This window comes from Brachionichthys hirsutus, unplaced genomic scaffold, assembly GCF_040956055.1.
Source record: "Brachionichthys hirsutus isolate HB-005 unplaced genomic scaffold, CSIRO-AGI_Bhir_v1 contig_909, whole genome shotgun sequence".
Lineage (NCBI taxonomy): Eukaryota > Metazoa > Chordata > Actinopteri > Lophiiformes > Brachionichthyidae > Brachionichthys > Brachionichthys hirsutus.
Genome location: NW_027180345.1, coordinates 43,887 through 70,642, shown reverse-complemented (window position 1 = coordinate 70,642; position 26,756 = coordinate 43,887). Strand labels below are relative to the sequence as shown.

The window sequence follows — 26,756 nt, the reverse complement described above, 5'->3', positions numbered from 1 at the left end:
GTACCGATATAGCTTAATCAGCAAAATCGTGACAAACGGGCTGAAACTTACATACATTAAAAAAATCAATAATAACGACTCACCAATGTGGTAGGGCCCGCAGCCGAGAACCATGATCCCCTGGCCTTTAAAGTCGAGGTCATGCTCCTAATGCATCGAATGCATTTTAACGTTAACATTGCTACATTGCTTTTGTAAAAGGTGTGTTTTCTCCTCTTAGTTACCTGACCGTGATAGGTACAGTACAGGTAGTTGGTCGTGGCTGGATACTCTGCTGCCAAGGTGTCAATCTGGGAGGAGTCAGACAAAATAAAGGAGTATCTTTAATCTCACACCTGTGGCGCATTTGGCATCTGCTGTTAGTTCGCTTTGGTAAATGTCTGACGCGGGGCTACTCAGATCAATTTAGCATTACATTCAGGAATAAAAAATGTGTTAACTGAAACAAGAGTTTGATGAAGGTCATTGACCAATAATTTTAAAACAGAGGAAATCAAATTAATTTCAAGGTTTTTTGCAGGTCTCAAGGCGTATATCTGGAGTTACACTTAGGACACTTCCACATTTAATCTGAACAACAGTGGCCTCTCCTTTAACGCTCACCTGTTTGACCCAAGGTTTGATACCCTGACTGAGCCTCAGGTTTCTCGCCTCGTGCTCACTGGAGCCCAGAATCTGGCCAAGCTGCCGATCTGAGAATCCATTCAATTTGGCCTTCAGTAGCAACTCCCTGGGTAGTGTGTCGCTGAAGGGGGACAAAACAACTGATGCTCACAATACTGCCTACCATTTACAAGCACATGCCCGCAGGCAGTTTATTGATTGCAAGTTAAAGTAGAACTTCTATATAACGGAAATCTAAAACTAACAACGAGTGGCTGGTGGACCAATCGGTGCGTCTGCGTGCGCGTTGCTGTACCTCGTGTGGTCTGCCAGCTTCTGTTCCAGCTGCGTTATCCTGTGGAGTTTGTGGAGGAACCACTTGTCTATGGCCGTCAGCTGGTGGATATGATCAATGCTCATGCCGCTGTGGAGGGACTTAAAAGCAGAGACATGAAACAGACTTGGACGTTGGATGTAATTTCATCATCTGCTGGATTTGTCTCTGTTCATTCATGACCAACACTGGATTATTCTGATCGCAGATAATTCTCTGCTCAACTCTAATTTAAAATCACTCGTCACTTTGACACTAAACGTGGGGGAAAAAAAAAACTTCAGAGATGAGCCGGATAAAAGTTGCCTGTAGAAGATGAAGCAACGGAAGGGGGGGGTGTTATAACATTTCTCACCGCATAGTGAAACATGGAAAACCATTCGCAGACGAACACGTGAAGAGGGCTTTCCTACACAACACTTTCAAGCATATTATAAAAGTCCCAGCTATCAGATAAATAATCACAATTTTTATCCTGTGCTTGTTTTTGCAGTGATTATAAGCCCCGTGCATCTATTTAACCTAATTAGCATATCAAAGGCAAGTATTTCCATGCACTAGCCAGGCAGGTAGGACAGGGGACTCATTTTGATCCACGTCATCCTACTTTCACGGCAGTTTTGGCTTAACTTCAGGATGTGAGTTTATTGAGGAAGCAGTTATTCATTATTGATGTTAGGGAAGATGAGTGTACCTTGGCAATAGAGAAGATGCGGGTGCTGGAGGGCACAGCCAGGTCCTGTCGAAGGTCCTGAGTCTCCGACCACGCCCTTTTGAGTGGCAGGAAGGGCATAAAGCCATCCACCGATGGATGACACATCCTCAGGGCCTTCTGCAGACTCTCCTCGAATGTCCGGCCCACCGCCATCACCTGAATCCAGAACAGACCAAAGGCTGGAATCCATCAATGTGTATGAAGATGAACAATGAAGTGAGTCTTTAGCAGTGAATCCCACCTCTCCAACGCTCTTCATGGAACTGCCTATTTCATGGGACATGCCCTGAAAGCGGTCCAGGTCCCAGCGTGGGATCTTGGTAACGATGTAGTCTAGACTGGGCTCAAAGCACGCAGTGGTCTGCTGTGATACAGCGTTCTTGATCTCTGGAAGGGGGATACCCAGAGCCAGCTTAGCGGCAACGAAAGCCAAGGGGTACCTGTGAGACATGGCGCTTTGGTATCAAACGAGTATTGTTAGAATGATCACACGTTATTAATCTTAATTCAGTCTGTCATATAGCATTGTCTCCTTTATTCTGTCTTATTGAAATATCTCATGATCTCTTGACGATAAATAACTGTCAAAACCCATTGTCAGAAATGAAATAAATATTTATTTTCTTATAATCAAATATTTCACTTTTAGTACCTCACTTTGTTATTGCGTTTTGCCATGGAAAACACTACTGATTTCCATTGCATATTAGATGTACCTAAACTGACTTGTCATTTTCTTCCAAAAGAAAAACACAGCATGGTAACATGTTCCATGGAGACTACATATTTAGTGTACAGCTTTGAAGTATTACAGATGTTACCTGTTATCCTATCGGAGGGTGAGCATGGCAAAGGAGCAGTGAGCATGGATGACTTACCGGTAATATAATTCAAAAACAATTGGCTGTGTTAAAATATCTCAGTAGATCCTTGTTCAATCATACCGGAGGTATGACACAATAAAACACATTCTACTTTTTGAGACAATAATGGAAGAAATGAAGCAACCTTGTTTCCAATCAGGCAGTAGTGAGAAAATGGCAGTGGTTAAAGATGTTTATCGGGTGAAGAGAAAATTAACATTTTAATTATACTGGAAAGAAGTTTATTGGGAGGCACTGGAGAGTGAGGATGCAATTCTTTATATTTACTGCACAGATTGCTAAAAGTCTGGGAGGAAATTACAGGTATGTTATTGTCTAATTAACAGTTTTATATAATTGAATCATTTTATATATGACTCGGCTTCATTCTGGAATGGTACTGGAGAACAGGTAACATTTTCTAATAGCAGAAACCGAGGTAGGGCATCTACGGCCAGGGGCAGGCGTTATATTGGAAAACGTGGAAAAAAGTGTTTTTTGCACAGTATAAAGAGGGAAAATGTTTAAAATCGACAGACTGATTTTTGGCAAATAGATATCTGACCCACAAAACTCATGCCGACCCAAACAAGTTCAACAGTTTGACTTCATGAGCAGGTCAAAAACATGTTGCACTTTCCCCTTCTCCTTTTCTCTGCATTTGTTGACTGAATAATTTTTATTTTAAATTCGCATTCTACTGTAGAGCGCCGATCCTGCACTTGTTCAGGAAGCAAGCAGTCGGCGTCGCATTATCGTCTGTTATTCCATCTGCGATTCCAGTTTTGACAGAATACACATTCTGTAACCTTTTTCCGAAATTCACACCAAGACTCACCTCAACTGATCTGACATAATAGCTCGTCTCTGTAAGAAAAGCCGTTATTGCTGGAGCATAAGCCGCATTTGTGTGCATGGACTTTCTCACCCGGTGGCTTTGGAGGCCAAAGCAGAGCTCCTGGAGAGTCGGGCGTTAACCTCTATGATGCAGTACTCCAACGATGAAGGGTGTAGGGCATACTGGATATTGCATTCGCCAACGATGCCAAGGTGACGAACGACTTTGATGGCCGTCTCTCGGAGCATGTGATACTCCTCATTGGACAGCGTTTGGCTTGGTGCCACTACAATGGAATCCCCTGAAGTGAAGAAGGAAGCATCTCTTAATATGGCCAATATACTTAATATAGTATAGTCCCCCAAAAAAGGTTTCAATCCACATTCAACTCTTTTTCGATTATTAATTTCCCCATGGACAGAAAATGAAGTTTGAATGGGGGGGGGGGGGGGGGGGGGTGCAGACTATCTATAATCGCAGGTACACGTCAAGGTGTCCCAGATGGTTCAGGTTCTAATCTAGATAGACTTTAAAGGTCAAGTTTCCCACTCAAGTCCTGATTTTCAACACTGTTCTTGAGCTACAGAAAAGAGCCAAAGCAATAAGGCAAGGGTCAAAACCAGCTGTCAAAAGCATCTAGACATCCACTTTCATGTACACAGTTAATTTGGTCCACAGGAACAACCTGCAAAGAACAAAAGTAAATGTGTTTGCCTTAAAGCAGTCTCACAGCAGAGAGGGAAGAAGACAGAAAGCACAACACACAATATAACAGGAGAGAATGAACAATGCCTCTAATCAGATATGCAGCAATACCTTAGCATACGAGTGTAATTCGTTCCTGGACCGAGCTCGTAAATCAATTCGCTCGTACGTCAAATAAAGTTTTCACATATAAAATAATTGAAAACAATTTAATCCATTCCGGCCGTCTAAAAACACTCAAATCAACGCTGATAACAATGGAGAAAATGGTTTTTAATTGCTATATAGATGCAAGCGTACACACAAAATGATGAATGTAACATAATAAAATGTGGCTTTATTATTAGTTTTACCTTCAAGACAGAGGGTAGCGCTAACAGCGGTGTGCAGCGGAGGAGGAGGACGGCACATGGACACTTACGTACCGTAATTGTACCTCACACGCACACTTACATAGACTTAGACATGATAGCTACGCCTTTGGAAGGCGTTGTGTTCTTGACAGCATCCTTCTGTTTGAGGCTTGTACGTATCGTCGTTGTACACCTCTTACACGGACACCACGGTCACATTGATCGATAATTTCTTGCTTCATCTCCATCGTCATCGTCATCACGCGGAACATCTCGGAACACTCGTATGTCGAGGTATTACTGGCTGCAGTGCACGTTTTAATACCTGTGTGGATGCCCATTGGGTCAAAGTTCTCCATGTTGCAGACGGTAACACAGTTATCAGCCACATCTCTCACAACCTCGTATTCCACCTCCTTCCAGCCCAGCAGAGACTTCTCCACCAGTATCTGACTGCTCATGGCCAGAGCCTATATACGCACACATACATATACATAATCAAATGCATTTAATCATCCACTATCGTTCAATAACGAACAACTGAAAAACATATGCTGTAGTTGTGATCATTGTCGAGCATTCAATAATTATGGTGGTACGATACAATTACAAAACTTACAAGCCGAAATTTTAGGTAAATAAATAACGTAACATCTGCATCTCCCACTTCATCCCCCCCCAGGAAATGCCACTTTATCATGGTGGGGGAGTTCGGAAGTATGCGGTCCGGGAACCTTTGCCGAGTGCTGCTCAGACTGTTGCCTCTGCAACCTGGCCCCAGATATGTGGTACAAGTTGGATAGATGGAACTCCCACTTCATGCATGTGTACTGATTTTAAAGAGGTGCAAAGCACTGGTAGCACATTGTGACAAAAAAAAAAAAAAATGTTGCCTCATAAACACAAGCTACCTCCTTTAAAACTAAAAAACTCTATCTAGACGCTTTCATCGTTATTCAGGTTAAACGTCTAAAAATAAAGGGAAGGAAAAAAAGCTACAAAAATTCATCAAATGAAGTGTATGTGAAATGTGCCAAAAGCTCATTTGATCAATCAAAAGAGTATAACAATTCCCTCTGTAACAATGCCTACACTAAATTCTGACCTTGTGGGCAGTATCTTCCAACTTGGCTCGGTTTGCACAAAGGCCAGAGCCCAGACCTCCCAGAGCGTAGGCCGATCGGAGCATCACCGGGTAGCCGATTTGCTCTGCTGCGTTCACGGCTTCAGATACCTAAAGAAAGCATTTAAACATTTCCCCACAAGGACTGTTAGGACATTAAAACTACTATACTACATGTATACGCAGAATATATGCATAATTTGTCTCACACGGTTTTTAAAAGATAAGGGTCCCCCTTATGATCAGATACTTGCCGACTTCACAGCAAAACTCGGCGCAATCTTTTCATTGATCTCTGTCAGTTTGTCTGCAAAAATCTGTCTGTCCTCAGTGGCCATGATGGACTCCACTGGGGTCCCCAGGACCTTCACCCCATATTTCTCCAAGATGCCACGCTGGAATAATTCGACCCCTGACCACCAAAAAAAAGAAAATCCACATAAACGCATGTTTAGCTGTACAAGCAATACCCAAAGTCATTAACAGCCCCCCCCCCCACCCCCATTCCCCCTCCTCCAACTTAATCCACGGGTAAACACACAGAAACGGTAAAATGTTACTTTTACAGATGTGCTCACCGCAGTTGAGCGCAGTCTGTCCACCCATGGACAGCAGGATGCCGTCTGGATGCTCAGTCTTGATTACATCAGTGACGAAGTCTGGTGTGACGGGCAGGAAGTAGACAGAGTCCGCTTGCTTGGTGCCCACCTCATTGGTCTGAACCGAGGCGATGTTTGGGTTCATGAGGACTGTCTTCAGGTTCTCCTCCTACGTTCCGCATGCAGACAGAGTTAGCGTCACACAGTTACACACACATGTTCAAGTCTGCAGACGAAGAGGAAAGCATTTACTGCCAGCAAATTCATTAAAAAGGACAACAACCAGCAATCAGTCTAGTCCATCAGCGTTGCTTAATACCAAGGGCCCAAAATGAGGCATTTAGGTTTGTAAAATGCTCAAACACTAAAACAAAGGAGAAGCTAAATAAAATATTTATATGAAAGACATATAGATTTTTTTTTATTCATTTAAACATGATTATAGACAACAAAATGCAAAGTTATCATCATGAACAGGATTTACTAGATTTGTGCTTTATGTCTGCCATTTGTTAATATTTGACAAAGATTTGGTATGTGTCTAAAAGAAGGCAACAGAGCATGTCATAGTATGAATATATATTTTTGGGGTGGAATGACAGTCGGCATCTTCTTCGTTTTTACACTAATTACAGTTACAAGGTCCCCTGTTAAAGTACCGTATTTTTTGGATTATACGTCGCTCCGGATTATAGGTCGCACCAGCCAAAAAATGCATAATTAAGAAGAAAAAAACATATATAGGTCGCACTGGAGGATAAGTCGCATTTTTGGGGAAAATGTATTTGATAAAATCCCACACCAAACAACATACATGTCATCTCGCCGGCGAAGGCGCCGCACCGCGCTCGCGCGGACGGAGGATGAGGGGCACGGGGGCAAGGGGACGGGGAAACCCCGCCAGGCGGGCGCGCGCGCCGCGCGGCCTCCAGCGGGCGGGGAGGGGAGGGCGACGGGGCGACTGCTCCCCCAGCCGCGGCTCGAGCCCGGCCCCGCTTCGCACCCCAGCCCGACCGACCCAGCCCTTAGAGCCAATCCTTATCCCGAAGTTACGGATCTGATTTGCCGACTTCCCACATCTGTAACATGCCAGAGGCTGTTCACCTTGGAGACCTGCTGCGGATATGGGTACGGTAATAAAAAAAAGGATATATAAGTCGCTCCGATTTATAAGTCGCACCCCCGACCAAACTATGAAAAAAACTGCGACTTATAATCCGAAAAATACGGTAAGTAAAAAAAGAAATCATATTTGAGATATATTTACTGTAGTGACAGAGTGGGAAATATGGATCCTGCGGTAAGATGAAGATGATGATCGCGTGGGCCCGTTAGCAATCAGTTATAAAAACTGTGGTAATTAAAATATAAAAATTGAGCATTCCAGTTAGCAGCAAGTAAATTTAGAAGCAAATTATACAATCAGTGATTATTTCTAAGAAGCTGTTACACGAGCAGACTGACGAAAGAATGTTCAGAAGTCCCAACAGAGCTATTGATCTGAGGAGCCGCTCGTTTCCGACTTACCTTCATGGCCTTGATGGCCTGAGATCCAGAATAGTCAAACTCTCCTGCCTGGCCGATGGACAGACCTCCAGATCCAAGTACGAGCACCTTTGACACCTACATTTACGCGACGGATGGGAAACAACCATTAAAACAGGGATCTATGAATTATTGTGACGGTCGATCTGCTGTGCAATTATTTAAGACAAATAATTTCAACTATACTAAAGAAATTATTCCCACTTGTATATACTCTAGAATGGGCAGTCTGGTCCGACACTCTTTACCTGGACTCTGGGAGGGATGGAGAGTTTCTTCGGCATGATCGACGCTATGTTTGCATCCTTTCCTTTCTTCATTAGCGATATGAAGGCATCAAAGAGGAACTATAGAAAGGAAGACAGGAAGCGGCACATTTCCTGACCCCTTCACACTCAGCATGGAGCTCACGTTTACTGAACCACACTGGCGGTTGATATGAAAGCCAAGCTCTGCCTACGGGTACGAGGCTTTTATTGTGGAACAAATTTCACCAATCTCACCGATGCTTTGGGCCCCTTGTGCTTACGTGAGTAAAACCATGAATGCTTATTGCATCTTGTTTTTAGTCAACATTTACAGAAGGCAATTCTTTGTTACGACAACTGTTGCATCGGCGTTAAAATCTGAGGAACATTTGATATCTAAGAAAGAACGCATATTTCATTCATTCATCTTATCGAAGACAAGACGATCGTAATCGTCTTGCCCTTCGCCGCTTTATCCAAGGACACGACAGTGTGAACATGTACGGGAGCATACATACGGACAATTTGGAGTGACCAATTCACCTAAGTTGCATGTCTTTGGAGGTGGGAGGAAACCAGAGATCCTGGAGAACACCCACACAAACACAGGGAGAACATGCAAACTCTGCCCAGATGGGAACAAAATCAGGAACCTTCTTGCTTTGAGGCGACAGCGCCACCCGCTGCGCCACCATGCTCAATGGATGATAACAAATTGAAATCAATTCTGTGTGTAAAACTACAAACACATGATCGAACTAGGCTTGTGAAATTGCAACTGGAACTCTTAATGCACTGTTAAGTAATTTAATGATTGGCTATAGGGCAGCGGTCCCCAACCGGTTTCCTCTCACGGACCAGTTTCATGCCAGACCGGCGGGTAACTAAATAAAAAAAGAGGAATTTAAATGTAACCCCTAAACCTTATATTAAGCACTTGTAATAATCATTAAACTATTATTACATCAATATCTACTCCTGCACAGTTGCTGCAGTTGTGGCCGCAGCAACTGCATCTGTCCATGTTCAAGTTTTTTTTTTTTTTTTTTTAAATTCAAAGTTGTTGTCTTTTAATCCGGGGTTCTTGATCTCTGTGTCGAAGCAGTTCGTGAGGCTTGTCACTGCCTATAATGCAGAGCAGACTTGGTGAATGACTAACATGTTGATAAGCCCACATTCTAAGTTTGGCTCCTGGTTTGTCTGTTAAAAGCAGCTTTATCTTGTTGGTACATAAAAGAAGATGCTTGTTTTTTCACTCATTTTCATTAGTTAAGGGGGGGGGGTTAGTTTTTTCAGGCTTGTCAGGATTCACACGGAGAAAATCTGGATGTTTTTCAAAATAAAACACCCGTCTGTCTGAATGATAAAATAAAATGATCAATACAACTCTTTCTGTGTGGCCTGGTAACAAATGCCTAAATTAAGTAATGAAGGAACAATAAGGTAGTTTGTTTAGAAAAGTCCGTAATTACCTCTGTGTCAGTGGGACCGCCTTTAGCTTCCGGGTGGAACTGGGCCGTGAACACAGGCTTCGTTTTGTGCACGATGCCCTGGAGAACATGCAGATTTGCTATAATGAGACAAACAAATCTGACAGTATCGTGCATTTTATTTCTTAGCATTTCAGAAGCACGCAAGTCTAGTTTTGTCAAATATTATTCTGCAATTTAAGGTCTGTTATGCACTGTAGCGCATTCAGAGTCCGGAACAGAAATATCACAGCATGAATTATTTCACACGGAGCGAAATCTACCTCGTTGGTGCCGTCATTAGCATTGATGAAAAGTGGGCTCCATCCCGGGGGCAGAGACTCGCTGTCAATGCCGTAGCCATGGTTCTGTGCTGTAATGAAGGCCTGGTCAGTCATTAAATTGATCACGGGCTGGTTCTGGCCTCTGGGGAACATAAAGCACTGTATTTATTGTGTCACTCAATCTCTGAAGCCATTTATAAATGATTTGTGAGTGCAACAGAGTTTATGTAGAGCTCGCGTTCAAGGTTCCCCGTGGACTTTAAGACCTCGCGGAGCATTATGGAGTCCTTTCTAAAAGTAGCATGTTCAAAGTAGCGGCGTCCATGCACATTAAAAGAGGACGTGTGAGCGACAACACACCTGGATATGATGCAATACACCAAGATATTGATAGATAATGAAGAAAACACCAGATAACATGAGTGGAAGCAATACTGCATTTATACATTTGCCTTTGCAGATTGTTTTTAAAGAAGAAAATGTACTCTGGCTGAATTTCAAAACAGATTGTTTACTGCAGACCCCCCCCCCCCTTTAAATATGAGTGTTTGAAGAGCATACATATTGTGAGCTAATTAGCTTTAATCGCGCTCACCTGTTGCCCATGGGGAGCTTATATGACTTCGCTCCTGCAGCTAAAGCAGTGATCTGGTTGCCCATACAGATCCCAAATACGGGCTGAGGACGCTCCTCCAGCACCTTGACAGGAAAAGAAATACAGCTAAAGTAACTAAAGGCACGCTGAGCGTCATGTCCAATCCTCCTTTTTTTATTTATTTTTTATTCTTGAAATCTCCCGAATCTTTAAGTAACGGCTTCAAACTGCACCAACCTTTCGAACATTTTTGATGAGTGTCTCAGCCAGAGCTGGATTTCCTGGTCCATTGGAAATGAACAGGCCGTCATATTCTAAACTACGCAAGTCCTGGTTCCAGGGTACAAGGTGGACCTCAGCGCCCCTCTGCGCAGGGAGGGGGGGGACACATGAAGCATGTTATTTTCAGCGACAGCAAGACGACACAAACAAAGGACGAACAGAAGCTTCTTCTGCTGACCGGCTGCTGAAACCCCTTACAAGATAATATGATTATTATACAAAACATTTCATGTTATTTCTTCCATTTGTGGCACGTGTTGAGCTTTTAGACATTAGACATCCTTTTTAAGTACATGATGCGGTGAGAACTAGAAAGACAATCAGAGATTGCAGACCCTCGCCTCCAAAAGACTATTCGATCTTGTGAGACAGTAAACAGGGCTTCCGGATCAGAGGGGCCAAACCTGCTCTAGCTTGCTGCTCCGGAATGTACTACAAGCCATCTTCTGGACTCTTTTTCCCATCATGCCATTCGTGTCCCTCCCTCTTAAAGTGGCAGTTTACAGCACAGGCACAATTCCAGATGTAAAAATAATTCTAGAATCTGGAGTCAGATCCGGATCAACGCCATTCTCGGGGAGGACCGAGCCACGGACAGAACCTTGCTTGTGTAAAAAATTTCAAGTCGATTGGGTTACTAGTTTTTGAGTTATGCGCTCGGACAGACAGACAAACAAACAAACAGACAGACAAACAAACGCACCCAATTGCATTACCCTCGCCTCCCCTTCGGCGAGGGTAATTAAACAAATTCCCCGGCATCCATTCTCACCTTAACCAGCAGGCGAATTATATTGTGTTTAATACCACAATCGACAGCCACCACTTTCAATGGCTTTCCTTTTCCAAAGACCTTAATTTCCTGCAGTGGGTGGGAGAGGCACAGCAAAGACAGGTCAGCACGCGTCAACAATGTTAACAAAAAGGAAAAAACAATCTGATCTTGAGTTTGTCTTTTGTACTTCGTCTACCTGACGCAACGGGAGGAACAATAATAACAGTTTGCAGTCGTTACCTTTGTTGAGACCTCTGCAACCAGGTTTCTCTTGTTGGGGTCAGATATCTCCACAGGCTGCCCACTAAATTCAATCTTTCCCAAAACTGTACCCTGAAGAGAAATCACAGGTAAGAGGACACGGGCAATAACATGACCTCCTTCAGAACGCCACAATGAAAGAGATCTAGCAGCTGAGTGCAGCATTTCAGGCTTCTGTATTCCACTACCCTGTCTCTGATGATCTTGGTCAGCATTCTTGTGTCGATTCCAAACAGCGCAGGAACCTTTAAAGAAGGTGGAAGGTCCACATTTATACATTTACCAGCAGTAGTCCTGACTTGAGAAGACGTTTCCATTAAACCAGCTGTTTCCCAACCTTCTCTTCTTGTAGCCATTGTCCCAAAGACTTGACTGCGTTCCAGTGGCTGTACTCATGGCTGTAATCTTGGACCAGAAGACCAGATACCTGGAAATATCCAGCCGCAGATTGATTATCCGATTCAATGTTTACTTTCTAAAAATTTCAGGGGGGGAAAAAACAATTCAAATATTTGGTAGCAACAACTAGCGTGGGCACAGTATGTTCCTACCTGGATGCGAGCCGACTCCACATATTTTCTCAGACCCAGCTCATCCAGCTCCTCGGTGTTGGGGACGCCATAGTTTCCTACTATAGGGTAGGTCAGGCTTAGGATCTGGCCTCTGTAGCTGGGGTCTGTCAGGGACTCTGGATACCTGTAGCAGAGTGCAAGCAGCTCAGACGTGTCCGGATATTATGATGAGGCACTTAATAGTTAGGTACTAAGATTGTAATGATTAAAACTAAACAAGCACTGATTGATCGGCGCTGATTTCCTTCATTTGGGGTGGGATTTGGCCGAAACCGATCTCATCTACCTCTGCAAAGGTCTGAAAGTCAGCCACTGTCCCCTTCTGCTCTGCCATGAGATCTTGCTCTACTTGCCCTAGCCTATCTCTCCACCCCCAAAACAAGTGACTGCAATAAGTCTGAGAACAACGACCTGTGCCTTGTTAATTCTTATTACCCGTTGACTTATGAACACGTTACAAAGAATGTTTGCCTTTTAGGAGCTTTTTGTCCTGTAAGCTGTTGCAAGTTATTTTTAGATTGACAATTTTATATAGAAATAGTCACAAAGCTGCTGCATTTGGGCATTTTTTTCTTTTATATATTTTTTGCACTACAAGAAAGAAATGTATTTGTAAAAGCAAAATACTGCTGCGCACTTTATTTTTGGTGAAAGGCTCAAAACAGTTTTTTAAAGTGTAACCTGTTGCACACGTTTTGTTTGGTTTTCAATAAAATAAGATTGAATGAAATATTGAGGGGGGGGTGTATGCGGTCAGTTATTAAAAAAATCAGAATCGGCAGGTCAGGACTTTTTAAAGATTGGTGATCGGGCAGGAAATTGCAATCGGTTTAAATTTTAGCATCTGGCATACCAACAGCTGATCCGTGTTTGTTCAAGTGCACTATTTTATCTAAAATATGATATAGTTCTACTCCTCATGCCAGCATGACGTCTTCTTACCCCACCAGGCCAGTATTGAAGACTAGCTCTCCAGCTACAGAGGCTTTGTGCCCAAAGGAGAAGCCTTTCATCCTGGTGCCATCCTCCAAGACCAGGTGGGCTGTCTGGGCCTGGGAGTTCAAATAAAGCAGGCATATGATGAGTAAAAATCTCTCCCAAATAATAACCTATTCCTTTTTTTTTTTTAGGATGCAGGCTTGGACACACCAAAAGCAAACCTTTTGAAATAAATGTGTTGTAGACCGAATTCAAGAGCGGTGGCAAACAGTGAGCCTCTGGAACTTCATGCTGGGACTATGGACCAGTGTGGATTGTGATATGAATGCTGAGCAAAACGACTCTCTTCTGTTCTCTGTGTGTGTAAAAGTATCTGAATATGAAGGTCGATGACCCGCCACGACCTCCAGCCGGTGGGCAGCACATTATCTCCCTTACACGTCTGGCTGAGGTATGAATTCTTATTCACTCAGCCATCTCTCTATTGTGTGTGTGTGTGCTTTGCTATATCAATCAATGAAGTGCTGAGCAGCATTGTTTGCTATTGCAACAAGCTAAACACTGACGCATACAGTATAAAGAAATAATATTGTCCATTGCCTGAATGATTCTGTCTATTTTATATGCTTAACTGGGACTAGAGTGCAAATGTTGGAATGACAATAAAATTCCTTGATTCCTTTAAAAAAAAAAAAAAAAAAAAAAACACGTGATCCAAATCAGAATTAGAAATAGATTCTTCTGTGCTTGCCGCTCACATTGTCCCGAAGATAAATTGTTTCAGTCACAAACGAGCAAAAAGGGAACAGAGATGCTGCCCACGTGGTCCATTTGCTGCTGCTAAAGCGAAAAAAAGAGAAAGTCCAACAGATTTCAAACATGATGCAACTTCGTCGCTGATGAACGCATGAAACACGAGTCCAGTTTTTCTTTTGTCGTTTGTGTATCAATTAAGAAAATAAATACATAAACAAATAATACTTAAATCAAGTCCAAAATGAATATTCCTTCATCTAATACTTTGTTTCTTGCACCGTTCCAAACTGCCTTAAAAAGTTCTGCCCCATCTGCTGCAATGCTGAGCCACGAGAACGCGTCAGGAAGGAACAATTCAATCACGCATATCGAACTATCTGAACCGATCTTAAATAAAGTTCTTCTCACGCACGCTCCCGACACACCGCGTTTCCGAGCCGCTGTGCGCGTTTCAATTACGCCCCAAACATTTTTTTTTTTTTTTTGCATGTTTATACATCCCTGCATGAACATCTAAAATTGTTTGGATTACAGGGGGGGGGCATCTGTCAGGCTTTCCCACGCAGCTCCTTCCCATTCAGTTCTTCTTACCTTAACGGTCACATATTGAGCTGTGCGCCTTCTCAGCCAGGCTGACGTGTTTCCCACTTTCCTGCTGACGACGCACACTCGTCTGAGCCTCTGAACGACACTGTTAGTGAACAGCAGCATGTTATTCTGAGTTTTACGCGGGACAAACGCGCACGAGAAGTGACGCCAACTCCGCGTAAAGTAAACTTGATGAATGAGTGATTTGGGTCTGCCACCCCCCCAACCTGGGTCGGGACTGGTAAGCGGGCGTTGTTTTTCTCCGCGGTGGAAGCGGACGACGCTCCGATTGGTTTATCAGGAAAACGCCTATTTCTAGTCAAATATCAAGATGACACTAATGAGAGTCAGATAAAACTGGTGCTGAAATCCAAATAAATATAACTACCCATTATTTACTCACCAGAATATCAACTAATACTTTATTCATGTGGTATTCTACCTGATTGTTATGGTATTCTCTGTGTATCTAGAATAATTTGGAGCCGCCGGGAATAAAATGGTCTCACTCTCATGTTCCTAAACCGTTTATTATATATTTTAAATCTGTTTTAGAAATGACACGTTGCCACGTTAGAAGTGACGTGACAGCGTTTGAAATGTCACACGAGGAAAATCTGAGTTAATTATCCACACACACACAAAAAGAAGTGAAAGAGCACGCAGTTAAGGCTTTTCTCTGAAAGTAGTTGCTTGGAAAAGGGCACAACTGGCCGTGGAAAGGCTTGCTGGTGGGATTAGGATCGGCCTGCGTGTATTTGCTGATCACTGCAAGACTGCGCCTCTGTGGAGAGGAGACGGCTGCCGGGCTGCCACTCTGCTGGTGTGTGAGTAACGGGACCGGTGTAAAGAGAGCAGGCAATGTGTGAGCGCACGGGAACAATCCACCACGCGCTTTTTGTTTTTTTTATTTTTTTTGTCACTTTTGAAAGCTGTGATGTCGGTTGTCTTTCCAGAATTCAAATATGACGCGCCTCATGTTGTCAAATAGATCGATTTTCTTTACATCTGCATGTACACATACTTTAAATGTACATATATTTACCGTTCAATTCAAAGTGACGTACCGGGATTCTATGTTGGGCTGTCTGAACCAAAACGCTTTCCTGACACCAGATCGCGGCCCAGCCCGGGCGGTGCGGCTGTGGATCACTGCTGCCATCCAGTGGTGACATTTGGTAGATCGTTTCAGGGAGATTTCTGCATCCGTACTTTGTGCTGTATTGTCACACATGACGCGTAGGTGACAGTGCAGCTCTATATGCTTAAGCTGTAATAACCTTGGCTTCGGCTTCGAGGCCTCTCATGCCATTTTGCTGGCAGCGTGTATGGATGCATGTATTTTTGCAGTGTATGAGATTCTTTGTCTTTTAATATGCTCTGATTTGTAAAGTTTGCCAGAAAAAAAGTGGGGGAGCAATAAAGTCTGGAAAGGCTAATTATGATTGTGATGATTCTTCTCTGGGCTGCTTCTCAGATGGCAGCGTTTGCTATTATTAGATCAACAGTGCTGCTTATGACATTATTTTTCTTATTTTTTCTGCCCCACTTTTCCAGATCATTTGTCTGCAAGATAATAATCTTCAATATTGGAGGCCACCGCCGACCATTCATTCACTTACTACAGTCGTTCACCACAGGGTCACGGGGCAGCCACAGCCTATCCCAGCAGACGTTGGGACTGAGGCAGCCGTGGCCGCTTCATCGTAGGGCTGGCACACGGACAGAAGCAGCCATTCATGCTGACATCCACACCGACTGGCATTTTAGAGTCACCAATCGGCCAAATGCATGTTTTTGGATTGTTGGTGGAAACCAAAGAGAATCCACACAAACAAAGGGGGGTCACATGCAGTATGTTGAGTAAACCAAGTATTAATTCAGAGGTTAAATTTGAGGAGAGAACTCATGCAGCAGAGCCCTAAGCTAGTGACACAGTAGAAACTGCTACTGCGATCACAAAGGCTTAATTTGAAAGCTCAACGTATACATGCATTGTAAACCTCTAGAACTGCATGATAATATTCAAATACAATTGTATGTATTATTAGTATTTTTTTAGAAAATTAAGTGATTGTTGATTCGAATTGATTCACTGTTTCTGACATTATTGTGCTACTATCCACCCAGGCCTCGTGCCAGATGAATTCTTCCCAAAGGTCCCTGTTATCAACCTATTGGGAAGTTTTTAATTCTAATTTTAAATTCAAATTTCACCATTGATTCCTCTTTTCTGCCTCTCATATTCAATCCTCATATACAACTCCAGCTACTTCTTGCCAACAACGACAGAATCACTTACAATGGAAAATTGCTCAGGGATGATTGGTAGAACGCGAGAAGCCAGTGCAATGTACTGTATGGAGCTTTATAACGGGGAGTGCTGTGATTAGCTCCTTCTAAATCCCTCCACTTATTGGCTGGGTTGCCTCTTAATGGACTCCAGTGTCTGTCCTCGGTGAGGGACCCCACATTGTCTGCGGTTTCAGATGGTGACCAAGTTTAAGAGAGGACATGAATAGACAGGCGTACTCCGTCACTGTTCTCTTTGCCAGGTTTCTAAAAGCAGTCTCATCGCAAATGACTTCAGGTTGTTTTAAGGATTTATTAGGTTTGTTTTAGCACATATTTAGATATTGCTACACTAGTTTACAGATATTACATTATATTGTTCTATTCTTTGGCAGGAGCAAGTTATTTGTGCTGCATATTTCTTGCAATACAAATAATTCACAGGAATCACAATCTTACAACCATGAAGAAGATAAGAGCCAGATTGCAGGTCTAGATAGTGTAATGAAAGGAAACTGTGAGCGTTGCAGACTAAGGAACTCAACTTCTTTCATGTTTTAGCAAATAATTCAAATCAACAGATCGGGAAACGCATGGGAAGGGAGGAAATGGAAATTATCTATAAAGTAAAGCATTTTTGCCTCAGCGATTTAGCAGAATATAAGTACCGGTACTGGTTGCACAAGATTGAAATACTCAAGTACATCAGTTTATCCCAATTATATCACTTGAGTAAATGTATCTCCTGACATTTTCCTCACTGATACTGGCAGCAGTGTTGTAGTGTTAAGAGTACTGATAGTTTTAGTAGTAGTAGTAGTAGTAATAGTAGCAGCAGTAGTACTAGTAGAGTAGAATTATCTGAGTTGAAACAGCCAGACGTGATCCATCAATAATATTAATTCAATAGTGTTGAATTAAAAAAGTATATAAATGATGCAATGGTGTTGGAATGTACTTTATTGACACCACTCAAAAAAAAAAAAAGGCCCATGGAGCTTCAGCCTCCCTCCGGAGTGTTCAATAAAGCAAAGTGATCAGCTGGAGAGAAAGAAGAAGACCCTGCCTTCAGGCCTCGTTCGTAGTGACTGTGTTTCCTGTAAAAAAATAAAAAAGGGCAGCAAGTGGCTTTGTTTTGCCTGACACCATCTAATTTTTGTATGGTGAGTTGAAGGATTTTGAGAGAGCACACGAGGGCAAAAAGAGCACGCAGGCCGCAGAGGCTGCATCAGCCCCCTTAAGGAGGCACGGCCACTGCTCTTGGAAATCCCAAGAAACTTCACACCTCTCTGTAGGGACTATAAATAGGATCCATCTGTGCCCCCAGGCTCAGTTACAGCCTCATTCCTTTTGGCATGGTTGGAGGGCAGGGAAGGAAACAGGGTTTGAAAAGAAGGAGTGTGGGGGGGGGGGGGGGTGCAGGGGTTGAACAGGGGCAGCCAGAATCAGAATCCCAGAATCTCCTCTCCAGTCATCACAGAGGGCTGGGTGACCTTTGCTGCACGCTTTGTGGAAGTTAATCGGTGCTCTGTACCATTAAGTTTACAGCTCTCAACGCTTCAACTGCCCACAGAAGCAGAACGTCAGGGACCGATCTTTGGAATCTCACAGCACACTGCACTCATCACGTGATTTTATTTTATCAAGCTCAGGTTCTCCACCTTTCATTAATCATGCTTATATCATGACGGCTCCAAGGTTGGGATGGGGCCCCGTATCTTCAAATCAGCACGTCCATCATTTCTGTCTCACAGATTCCGTCTTTTGTAAGAAGCTGTGTCAGACATTTTAATTGAGGGTGACTTTGAGAGAATATTACAAATGCATAAGACACAGTGAAGCTGATGAGATTAAATAACGCTGTCATTCCTGAGAGGAGACAGTTATAGCACCTGCCCTGAAGCAAACTTTGAGGTGCTTGAATACTTTGCTAATGAATATCCCTGAGAACTTTCTAATCCATCTATTCTCCAGGCTAAACAGACACAAAATATAAAAATAAACCTAGTTTACCATTGTCTCAGCTTTATTTGATTAACATATTTTTCATCCCTGCATGAGTTCTTTTAGCTCGTAGCGTCCCTCTCTTGGCTGTAATATCTCTCCAGATTGTTCATGCAAATTAGATTTAAATGACTTTAAATAAAATGGAGCAGCTAGCTAATAATAGTGTTTAGTTTAAATGCTTCCCATTTGTTTTGTTCCATTTTGTGCTCCACTTCTGTTGTTGCTTCCTGTTACTGTTCCTTAATGATCCAATTATCCCATCGGCTCAAAATTATATTCATGATCATGTTTGAAACACAGTCGTCGAGGGACACAGAAGCCGACTAACATCAAACCTCGAGTATCATTAGGTGGTGAGAAAGGATTGCTTACAAATTACTTCATAAATTCGGTAATATTTTAAGGCAGTGTGACTTTTTCCCCCCAAAAAACTTTTGTTGCCTCAAGAAAATTAGAACTTGATTGGAAAACAGGCAAAGCACCTCCTCTTTTGGCCAACTGGAAGCCCTGATTGCCAAAGATGTTGTGACAGGTGTCATTCATGGTCTTGGCCCTCATTAGGATAATAATAGTTCAGCATTGTTTCAAGCTGAAGAAGGAAGGCTGGCCACTTGTGTAATGTATGCTAAGACTTCCTTTGAGTTTGATTGATATGCTGTAACCGATCCATGAAAGCCTGATCTTTGCCATACAGTGTAACATTATGCACACTAGATGCTTTTATGTGGGCATTGTAAATAGAGGAAAAATACAGAGCAATGCCATACAATTATTTTTAGCAAACCATGCAGTTTGGATTTAGGGTTGGCAACTAATCCACTTTGATCCAGAATGGAATATTTATAATAGATGAATAAGTATTTGTGAGTTTTGTGAACTGGCTTGCCATCTTATAGAATATAGATGATTCCTAGTGAAATAATGAATTAACTGAATGGGTTAAATGCAATTCAAAAAAGGATCATTTCTGTCATGTAGTATATAACCAATCGTCAGTATAATTTATCTTGTTGGATTTGTCATTTTTTTTACTGAATGGATAGTTTCAGCATTTTGGTTCCTCGACCCCTAATGTTTCTGGTGACCTTTAATTTGTGAGCTTTCATTGCCAAGGAAAGTGTCTGTCAAGCTGTTTGCTTCAGAAAGGAGCATTCCATTTCAGACACACTGAACTTTTTTTTTCTGTACATTATTGATCCCGGTTGGGAAGTCCACTCAGGGAAGTTCAGGTTCTCTGCAGTGAAGCAGAGGGCAGCATCGGCTTGTAGTGGGGCTCGACCCACTGACCTTTCGATAAGTGAGCGGTGGTCACACCACCTAGGCCGCGACCACCTGTTCATGGATCTTAATGGCTTTGATGACTCTCGGTTCGGTCACCTAACATCATGATCATTGTTCAGACGTTCCATCGGCTGGAGCTGCAAGAGATTTCTTTGATCGCTGATTCACAATGATCTTCACATCATTCTAAACGAGCTGGGTGACACTAAACATAAAACCTGCAAAGCATCAGAATCATCTGGATTTGGGAGATTTATTTTTTATTTTATTTTACATCCTCTTCTCATTTCTTTTATCTGCCCTCACAGACAGATGGTACCACTGGCCACTTGATCTCACCTGTCACATGTCTTTTAACTGCACTTAAAGCCCACATTGACCTTTTGTAAAAAAAAAAAAAAAAAAGCTGACCTCACATCTCCAGTATGGGTTTCCCAAAGGGGCTTTACGTGAATTGTGAATACCTAAAGTGTTAGATTGTTTGACTTTCACAACTACAATGCTGAGAACATCATGGTGATTATACAAAAAATGGTTTAGAAATCTAGAAATGAGAAATTTAGTTCTTACAGCTTACAACCAGACACTTATTTGACTACTGGAATGCAAGGCAAAAAAGCCACGTTGGCTTCGGAGCACTTCAATCCTGAAAATACCGCCAAATACGGGAATGGATTAACCTTCAAACAAAAGTCATTCCTCTTTTCATTTGCAAAAACAACCTCGCTTCAATAAACTTGAGCTTGTTTTCCTTCGCTGACTTGCTCTATCACATCTCAAAGGCCCAGCGCCACCAGTCTGCTGAATCCATTAGGATTCTGTAGTGCAGCTCGAATTGGACTTCAGCACAGGTGCAAGGATTGGGGCAGAGTTTCATAAGGGGGGAGGGAGGGAGAGGAAGACAGACTCAAAGAAGGTGCACTGGGGGGAGCCAGGGGTGAGCCCAGATGACAGCTGAGGGACTGAGGCTTTCTCTGGTTTGTCCCCATGGGGATGGGGGGGGGGTCAGTGAAAGCCAGCAGTGGGCTGAGGGTTGTGTTGTGGTGGCTGTAGGATGGGAGGAATTTATGCAGTTCCTTCGTCACCAGGCCCTGTCATGGTGGTGGGGGCAGGCTGGCACCGAGAGACAGATATAGACAAGAATCAAGGAGACAGAATTTGCACTCTTAGCCTCGTCCGGGTTACTGGCACCGGCAGCTGAACGTTCCACTCGCTCTTCATCTCGCCCATGCTTTTACGTCACATCCTCCCACGGAATCGTGAGTGTTCACCCGACAAACACAAAGCCCCAACTTAAACACATGCAGGTATTGCTTTACCCACGACACATCCTCATTATTAGAGCTGAAGACTCCACTTCTACCGCCTGTCCTCCTAAGCAGCCACCCTTTGACAGCTTCTCAAGCACAAACCTCTCATCCAAGAGGCTTCTAGAGTTCTAACTGACTGGTAGAGAGTCCAGATACTACTCCTGTTTGCGTCGTCAACCAAACGTAAACTAGCTCTCTCTCTCTCTCCCGTTACGTGAATGGGATTGAACGAAAAGGGTCGGATTTTGAGTCCAGGTCGTGCGCATTGATGCGCAGCGCAGTGCGTAAAAGTGGAGCAGCAGACAGTGTGACCCCGGATAACCTTCCACACAGTTCCCGATGTTTTCATTTTTGAATATTAATATGTGGCATAAATACTCTCTGGTTCCATCTTTAGAAAGCGCACCTCTTTCTCACACACACACGCGCACACACATGCACACACCCCTCCCATCCGCTATCCAATCCTCACTCTCCAACATTGTTGACGGAGGTCAAGAGGGAAAATAGCCTCATATATATACGCCCATGCTGTGATTTCTTGCTCCGAGTCCCCTCCACTCTGTGCTACACTCCTTGTGTTGTCACCCGAACCGGGAATTGTCTGAACTTCAGGGACAAAGCAGCTAAAATGGCACCAAAGAAAGACCCCAAGGCAGCTGCCAAGAAGGCCGAGCCTGCACCGGCCCCTGCTCCCGCACCCGAGCCGGCACCTGCTCCAGTGGCTCCCGCTGTCGACCTGTCCGCCGTCAAGGTATATGACCGCCGGGTTGAGGGACGGCTGGGAAGGAAGACTTGAACTTTTGCCATACACTCGACTTTAGCGGCTCTCAGAGGGAAATAACCCCCAGAGCTGGTTTTCCTATATTTCATTGGGATTGGGAAGAGGGAAAAAAAAACATGGCACCAAAAGGATTTGGATTTTAGCTGTATTTACAGCGCAACCGCAGCCTTTTCATCCGGTTGATTGCGGTGCTGGCGTTGGGTGGTTAGTGTTTGTGGCTTTTGCCTTAAGGTGGCACCATTGTCACTTTATGACTTTCACATTATTATTTTTTTTTATTTTAATATCTAGAAGCCATTAGTGATCTTATGAGCGCAGGTTAGAGATGCCTCAGCAAGAATTGGGGACTGAGAAGGATGAGTAGAACCATGGATAGCGCACTGTAATTTAGAACACGCCCCCCTGCTCTCTGGATTGGACGGAATAGTGACTGACGTGTGACGGCCACGCAGCCCGACACCAAATGTGGACATGTTAATGGAGCTAAAGATGGAACTCCGGGCATCGGGTTCCACCATGTGAAGCTAATTTTGGCAAACGGACAATTCCCAATGTCGACCGATTTACATGAATCGTGTGTCTGATTGGCTTCTGAAATAATTGTCGTTATTGATTCATTAGGTGTCATATGAAAATGTACGCGGTTATTTATAAGACATTTGGTTTGTGTCTGTTCCCAGATTGAGTTCAGCGGAGACCAGATTGAAGGTAAATACACTTCATTTTGACCCTATGATGCAGCCCATGAAAACTCATAGCTCGGCTCGCTTTCTGGCACATCAGAAGAGCCATCAGTATAATAAATCACTATTTAAGAGATACTATAAAGTACTTTGGTTTTACCTTGAAGAGCAGGACCTCAATGCCAACGGGCAGCTCTCGGTTAAATGTGTAAAATACATGCATTTAAGTGTATTGATATTGCAAACTGTTGTCAGTGCAATACTTTGAAATTAATAATGTGTTATAACTTAGTTACATGATCTAGTGCTGAACAGTTAGAGACTTTCATTTCAAACAAGCACAAGACAATTAAACTAATTATTTTCCAGGGAAGGTAAAAGAAAAAATTCAGCAAAGTAGCTGCTTTCATCTTAATAATAATTCATATTACTTATCACTAATTAATAACGATATTTACCGTTGATATATGAGACTACATTCAATATCTGGATGACAGATTTTCAGCTCTGAGTGAATGCAGATCATCACCTGTGTCCTGATATGACCTCCAGATTGTTGATTGATATCAGGGGCAAAATGCTTAATGGTTTATGTTTTTTTTTTTTTTTAATTCAGCATTTTATTTCAGTGATTGCATAAACAAATCTGAGAACAATGAGTGGTTGAAGGTACGTTGTGCCCTTATCAGCCTAGTTTGGGCAGCACTGAATCAGACATAACGGCTGGCTGGATGCTTTTTTAAATTACAGTCAGCATTCCCTACTTTCACTCGGCTCACCCACAGAAGGTCCTGCCTTTAATAGGACAGGGCTCATATTCTTAGCTATGTTTATCAATTCCAAGGTGGTCTTTTAAAAGAGTCCATAGCCCTGCCGAGAGAGCGCGGGAGAGGCGAGACAGCTGGGATAGAAATAGTATGTAAGCGTGATGGAACTCGACAGGAGTCGAGTGGGGGAAAATGTGGGGGAAAATGTCTTTTACACGTTCTATAGAAGATGAACAATAAAGCTTTATATAAAAACACAGGACTGAAGCTGGAGCTGCTTAGAATATTAGTTGAATTATTAAACATTTAATCATTCACTTTATTTAATTTTAAAAGCTCCAAGAATATTGTTTGATTTAAAGATTATCATTCATGAAACTATATAAAAAACACAATAATTCAATAAACAAAACTGCCTCCATGCTATGTCATGTTACGTCCTGCTTTTGTTCCCAGAGGAGCCAAAGTGGTCAAACTACAAGAGTCAGATTCTTTAAAATCAATCAAATAATATTTATCAGAATGTATGAAATTATGATCTGGAAGAGTACAAAGAGAATATGAATATTGTTTTCATTCGGGCGCTTTTATCATCTCTTCCCTCCATTCTGCAGACTACAAGGAGGCCTTTGGTCTGTTCGACAGGGTGGGCGACAACAAGGTGGCTTACAACCAGATCGCTGACATCATGCGCGCTCTGGGACAGAACCCCACCAACAAGGAGGTGACCAAACTGCTGGGGAACCCCAATGCTGATGGTAAGAGTTGCATTTAGTGTTTGCTCAGTTACTGAATATTTAGAATTATGATTGATTATCACTTAATGTAATAATCAGTAATTCAGCAGGTGGATACGAATGAGTTTCATGTTTAGAGCACGTGTGGGATATGGAGGCTGTGCATGAAAAGAAATAAATGGCCAGCATCTGTTTTAGCCAAAGTCGCGTTCTGTTAAATTTGAACGTTTAAGCTGATTTCAGGAAAACATATGGAGCAGATCCTAATGACATAAATCTATATGAGTAAATAGTGGCTGAAAACCTCCTTGCTTTTCTATAGCTAGTAGTTAAGTTGTAGCCATGGCACCTGTACTACCCAAACCGATCATGAGGTACAGCACTAATAATTCACTTCAAATGCTGTTCAGCTGTTGCTCTGTGTGCATTATAAATGTATAGCTATTACTTGGTAAAATCATAAAAATGCATACATTTATAGCTTAAGTGCTTTGCCTCTGAGCTGATCTGTGCAGACAGGTGACGATGCAGTCTGCACAGTCCTCAAAGCCAACAGGGACACTGTGATGCTCAGTCTTTACTGACAGAACCAGAAATGTTTCTCACGTTGCAGTCAAGACAGGAGTCTGCAGACTAAAACATAGGAATTGCACAAATGAAACATGTAGTATTCCATTTTAACGCGTTGTCACACACTTTCACTCCATCGTGACACATCGTGAAGTCCGTGAAACTGCGTTATTGATCCTTTGATATGTGCGGCCTGGGATTCTCTTCATGTGGAAACTTCCATCTGAAACCTGCCTAACTTTATTACCTTTGCATGGAACCGACTGTCCTCTCTGCCTTCCATCATGCAGACATGGCCAACAAGCGGGTAGAGTTCGAGGGGTTCCTGCCCATGTTCCAGACCATCATCAACAGCCCGAATAAGGCAGGATTTGAGGACTACGTTGAGGGTCTGCGCGTCTTTGACAAGGAGGGCAACGGCACAGTGATGGGTGCTGAGCTGCGTATCGTTCTTTCAACACTGGGTGAGTCAGGACAGTGAGCCTGAGGGTGTTTTATTGGTCAGTGTATTACTATGTGTGAATGACATTGGCTCTCCTCTGCTGCCCCCTGCAGGAGAGAAGATGACTGAGGTCGAGATCGATTCTCTGATGGCAGGACAGGAGGATGAGAACGGCTGTGTCAACTATGAGGGTGAGCCACTTGTTACAATGCTTATTATCCATTTATAAAATATTCAACTGAGGGATTGGGGCCTTTCTGTGAGGAGTGTGAATGTTCTCCCAGTGTCTGTGTGGGCTCTCTCCGGGGTTTTCCAGCTTCCTTCCACCACCAAAAAAACATGCAACGCAGGTGAATTGGAGATTCTAAATTGTTCATAGGTCAGGGACTACAGGTGGAAATTAGCATTCTTGTTATTCCCTTCTTAGTGGTTAATGTTAATTGTACACTGTCCCTGTATAAAAATATAACTAATGCACACTCTAATAATGGATATTATTACACAAACACCTTTTTATTACACAAACACCTTTTTCATTTCAACTGTGTTACCTGATTTCTAACAGTGCATTTTCTTTTGACCGATCGTCTCATCCCTCCTCTCTTATGTCCTCTGTGTGTGCTGTTCACAGCCTTTGTCAAGCACATCATGTCTGTTTAAGGACCCTGCCACAGCGGAGGTGAGCGTCGTATACGTGCAGACCCCATGGTGTCACGACATCCACTCGCTGTTTCCTGTTCCACCTGAGGAAGCAGGCGGGAACAAAGGACTATGAGATGTCATTTCCTGAACCCTTTTATTTTATTTTACAATTTTTTTTTTCCAACTGGTGCTCCCCCCCCCCCCTCTCTCCTCCTGCTCTTCGTGGAGTCTTTCTGATTTCCATTGAGGTTTTTCTTTCTTCATCATCAAACAAGTTCCCTGTCTCATTAAGATTTTTTAAATCATCAGTGGAGCAGTGATGGAGGGGAACATGGGATGACAAAGACGCTGATGACCGTCTCCTCTTGTCACCGTACTGTCTGGCTAAATCTCGATCCACACAGTGAAATGACTGGAAAACAAAATGAATCCACTCCTTGGCCAACCCATCCGTAGGTCTTAACTTATTGTGTCCTCTGCCATTTCACAATAAACTTTTCACAAACTCCCATTATAGTTCCAGATTTTTGACTCTTTCCTTGATGGCAATGCTTTTGTATACTTAATTCCATCGGAATTATATTAAATACTTAAAAAAAAAAATTCTGTTAGAAACCAAGCATACCAAGCTATGCTAGTCATCGGTTAGCGGTAGCATCACATTTTCTGTATGTCTCATCTAACGTTAAGCAAAAAATAAAAAGCTATCATCCAGCAGATTTAGAGAAGCCTGGCCCCTGGACATGACGTGTACTTCTAATCTACACAGAGGACAGTACTCCAGTGTAATTTTG

The 26,756-nt window shown here is 42.9% G+C and overlaps 2 protein-coding genes across 4 annotated transcripts in view; one reads left to right on the top strand and one right to left on the bottom strand.

Moving 5' to 3' along the window:
• Positions 1–14,570, bottom strand: part of LOC137913796 (carbamoyl-phosphate synthase [ammonia], mitochondrial-like) — a 32,638-nt gene extending 18,068 nt beyond the window's left edge. The window contains 24 exon segments of the mRNA XM_068757431.1: positions 84–147; positions 225–290; positions 604–745; positions 920–1,038; positions 1,632–1,808; positions 1,894–2,092; positions 3,444–3,654; positions 4,737–4,881; positions 5,517–5,645; positions 5,789–5,946; positions 6,113–6,302; positions 7,661–7,756; positions 7,927–8,025; positions 9,399–9,476; positions 9,680–9,821; positions 10,275–10,378; positions 10,512–10,640; positions 11,329–11,418; positions 11,572–11,664; positions 11,781–11,837; positions 11,930–12,019; positions 12,144–12,288; positions 13,107–13,216; positions 14,451–14,570. Of these exon segments, the coding sequence (XP_068613532.1) occupies positions 84–147; positions 225–290; positions 604–745; positions 920–1,038; positions 1,632–1,808; positions 1,894–2,092; positions 3,444–3,654; positions 4,737–4,881; positions 5,517–5,645; positions 5,789–5,946; positions 6,113–6,302; positions 7,661–7,756; positions 7,927–8,025; positions 9,399–9,476; positions 9,680–9,821; positions 10,275–10,378; positions 10,512–10,640; positions 11,329–11,418; positions 11,572–11,664; positions 11,781–11,837; positions 11,930–12,019; positions 12,144–12,288; positions 13,107–13,216; positions 14,451–14,570 (2,953 nt within the window).
• A 7,303-nt stretch (positions 14,571–21,873) lies between these two features.
• On the top strand, positions 21,874–26,473 carry LOC137913798 (myosin light chain 1, skeletal muscle isoform). Of its 3 annotated transcripts, none has more exons than XM_068757435.1 (6): positions 21,874–22,058; positions 22,802–22,829; positions 24,186–24,329; positions 25,169–25,342; positions 25,434–25,511; positions 25,952–26,473. In XM_068757435.1, exons 1-6 carry the CDS (start codon positions 21,969–21,971, stop codon positions 25,978–25,980), a joined length of 543 nt encoding a protein of 180 aa, XP_068613536.1. In that variant the 5' UTR covers positions 21,874–21,968; the 3' UTR covers positions 25,981–26,473. The 3 variants fall into 3 exon arrangements, with proteins under 3 accessions (XP_068613536.1, XP_068613535.1, XP_068613534.1); XM_068757434.1 differs by having other exon boundaries at positions 21,874–22,067; XM_068757433.1 differs by having other exon boundaries at positions 21,874–22,091.
• The last annotated feature ends 283 nt before the right edge of the window (positions 26,474–26,756 follow it).

What these genes read in the sequence shown, in the direction of transcription:
- LOC137913798 (XM_068757433.1), top strand. Translation starts at nt 21,969, where the DNA reads ATGGCACCAAAGAAAGACCCCAAGGCAGCTGCCAAGAAGGCCGAGCCT. An exon ending in CAGCGGAGACCAGATTGAAG is followed by an intron (nt 22,830 to 24,185) that starts GTAAATACACTT and finishes TCCATTCTGCAG; the next exon opens with ACTACAAGGAGGCCTTTGGT. An exon ending in GGGGAACCCCAATGCTGATG is followed by an intron (nt 24,330 to 25,168) that starts GTAAGAGTTGCA and finishes TCCATCATGCAG; the next exon opens with ACATGGCCAACAAGCGGGTA.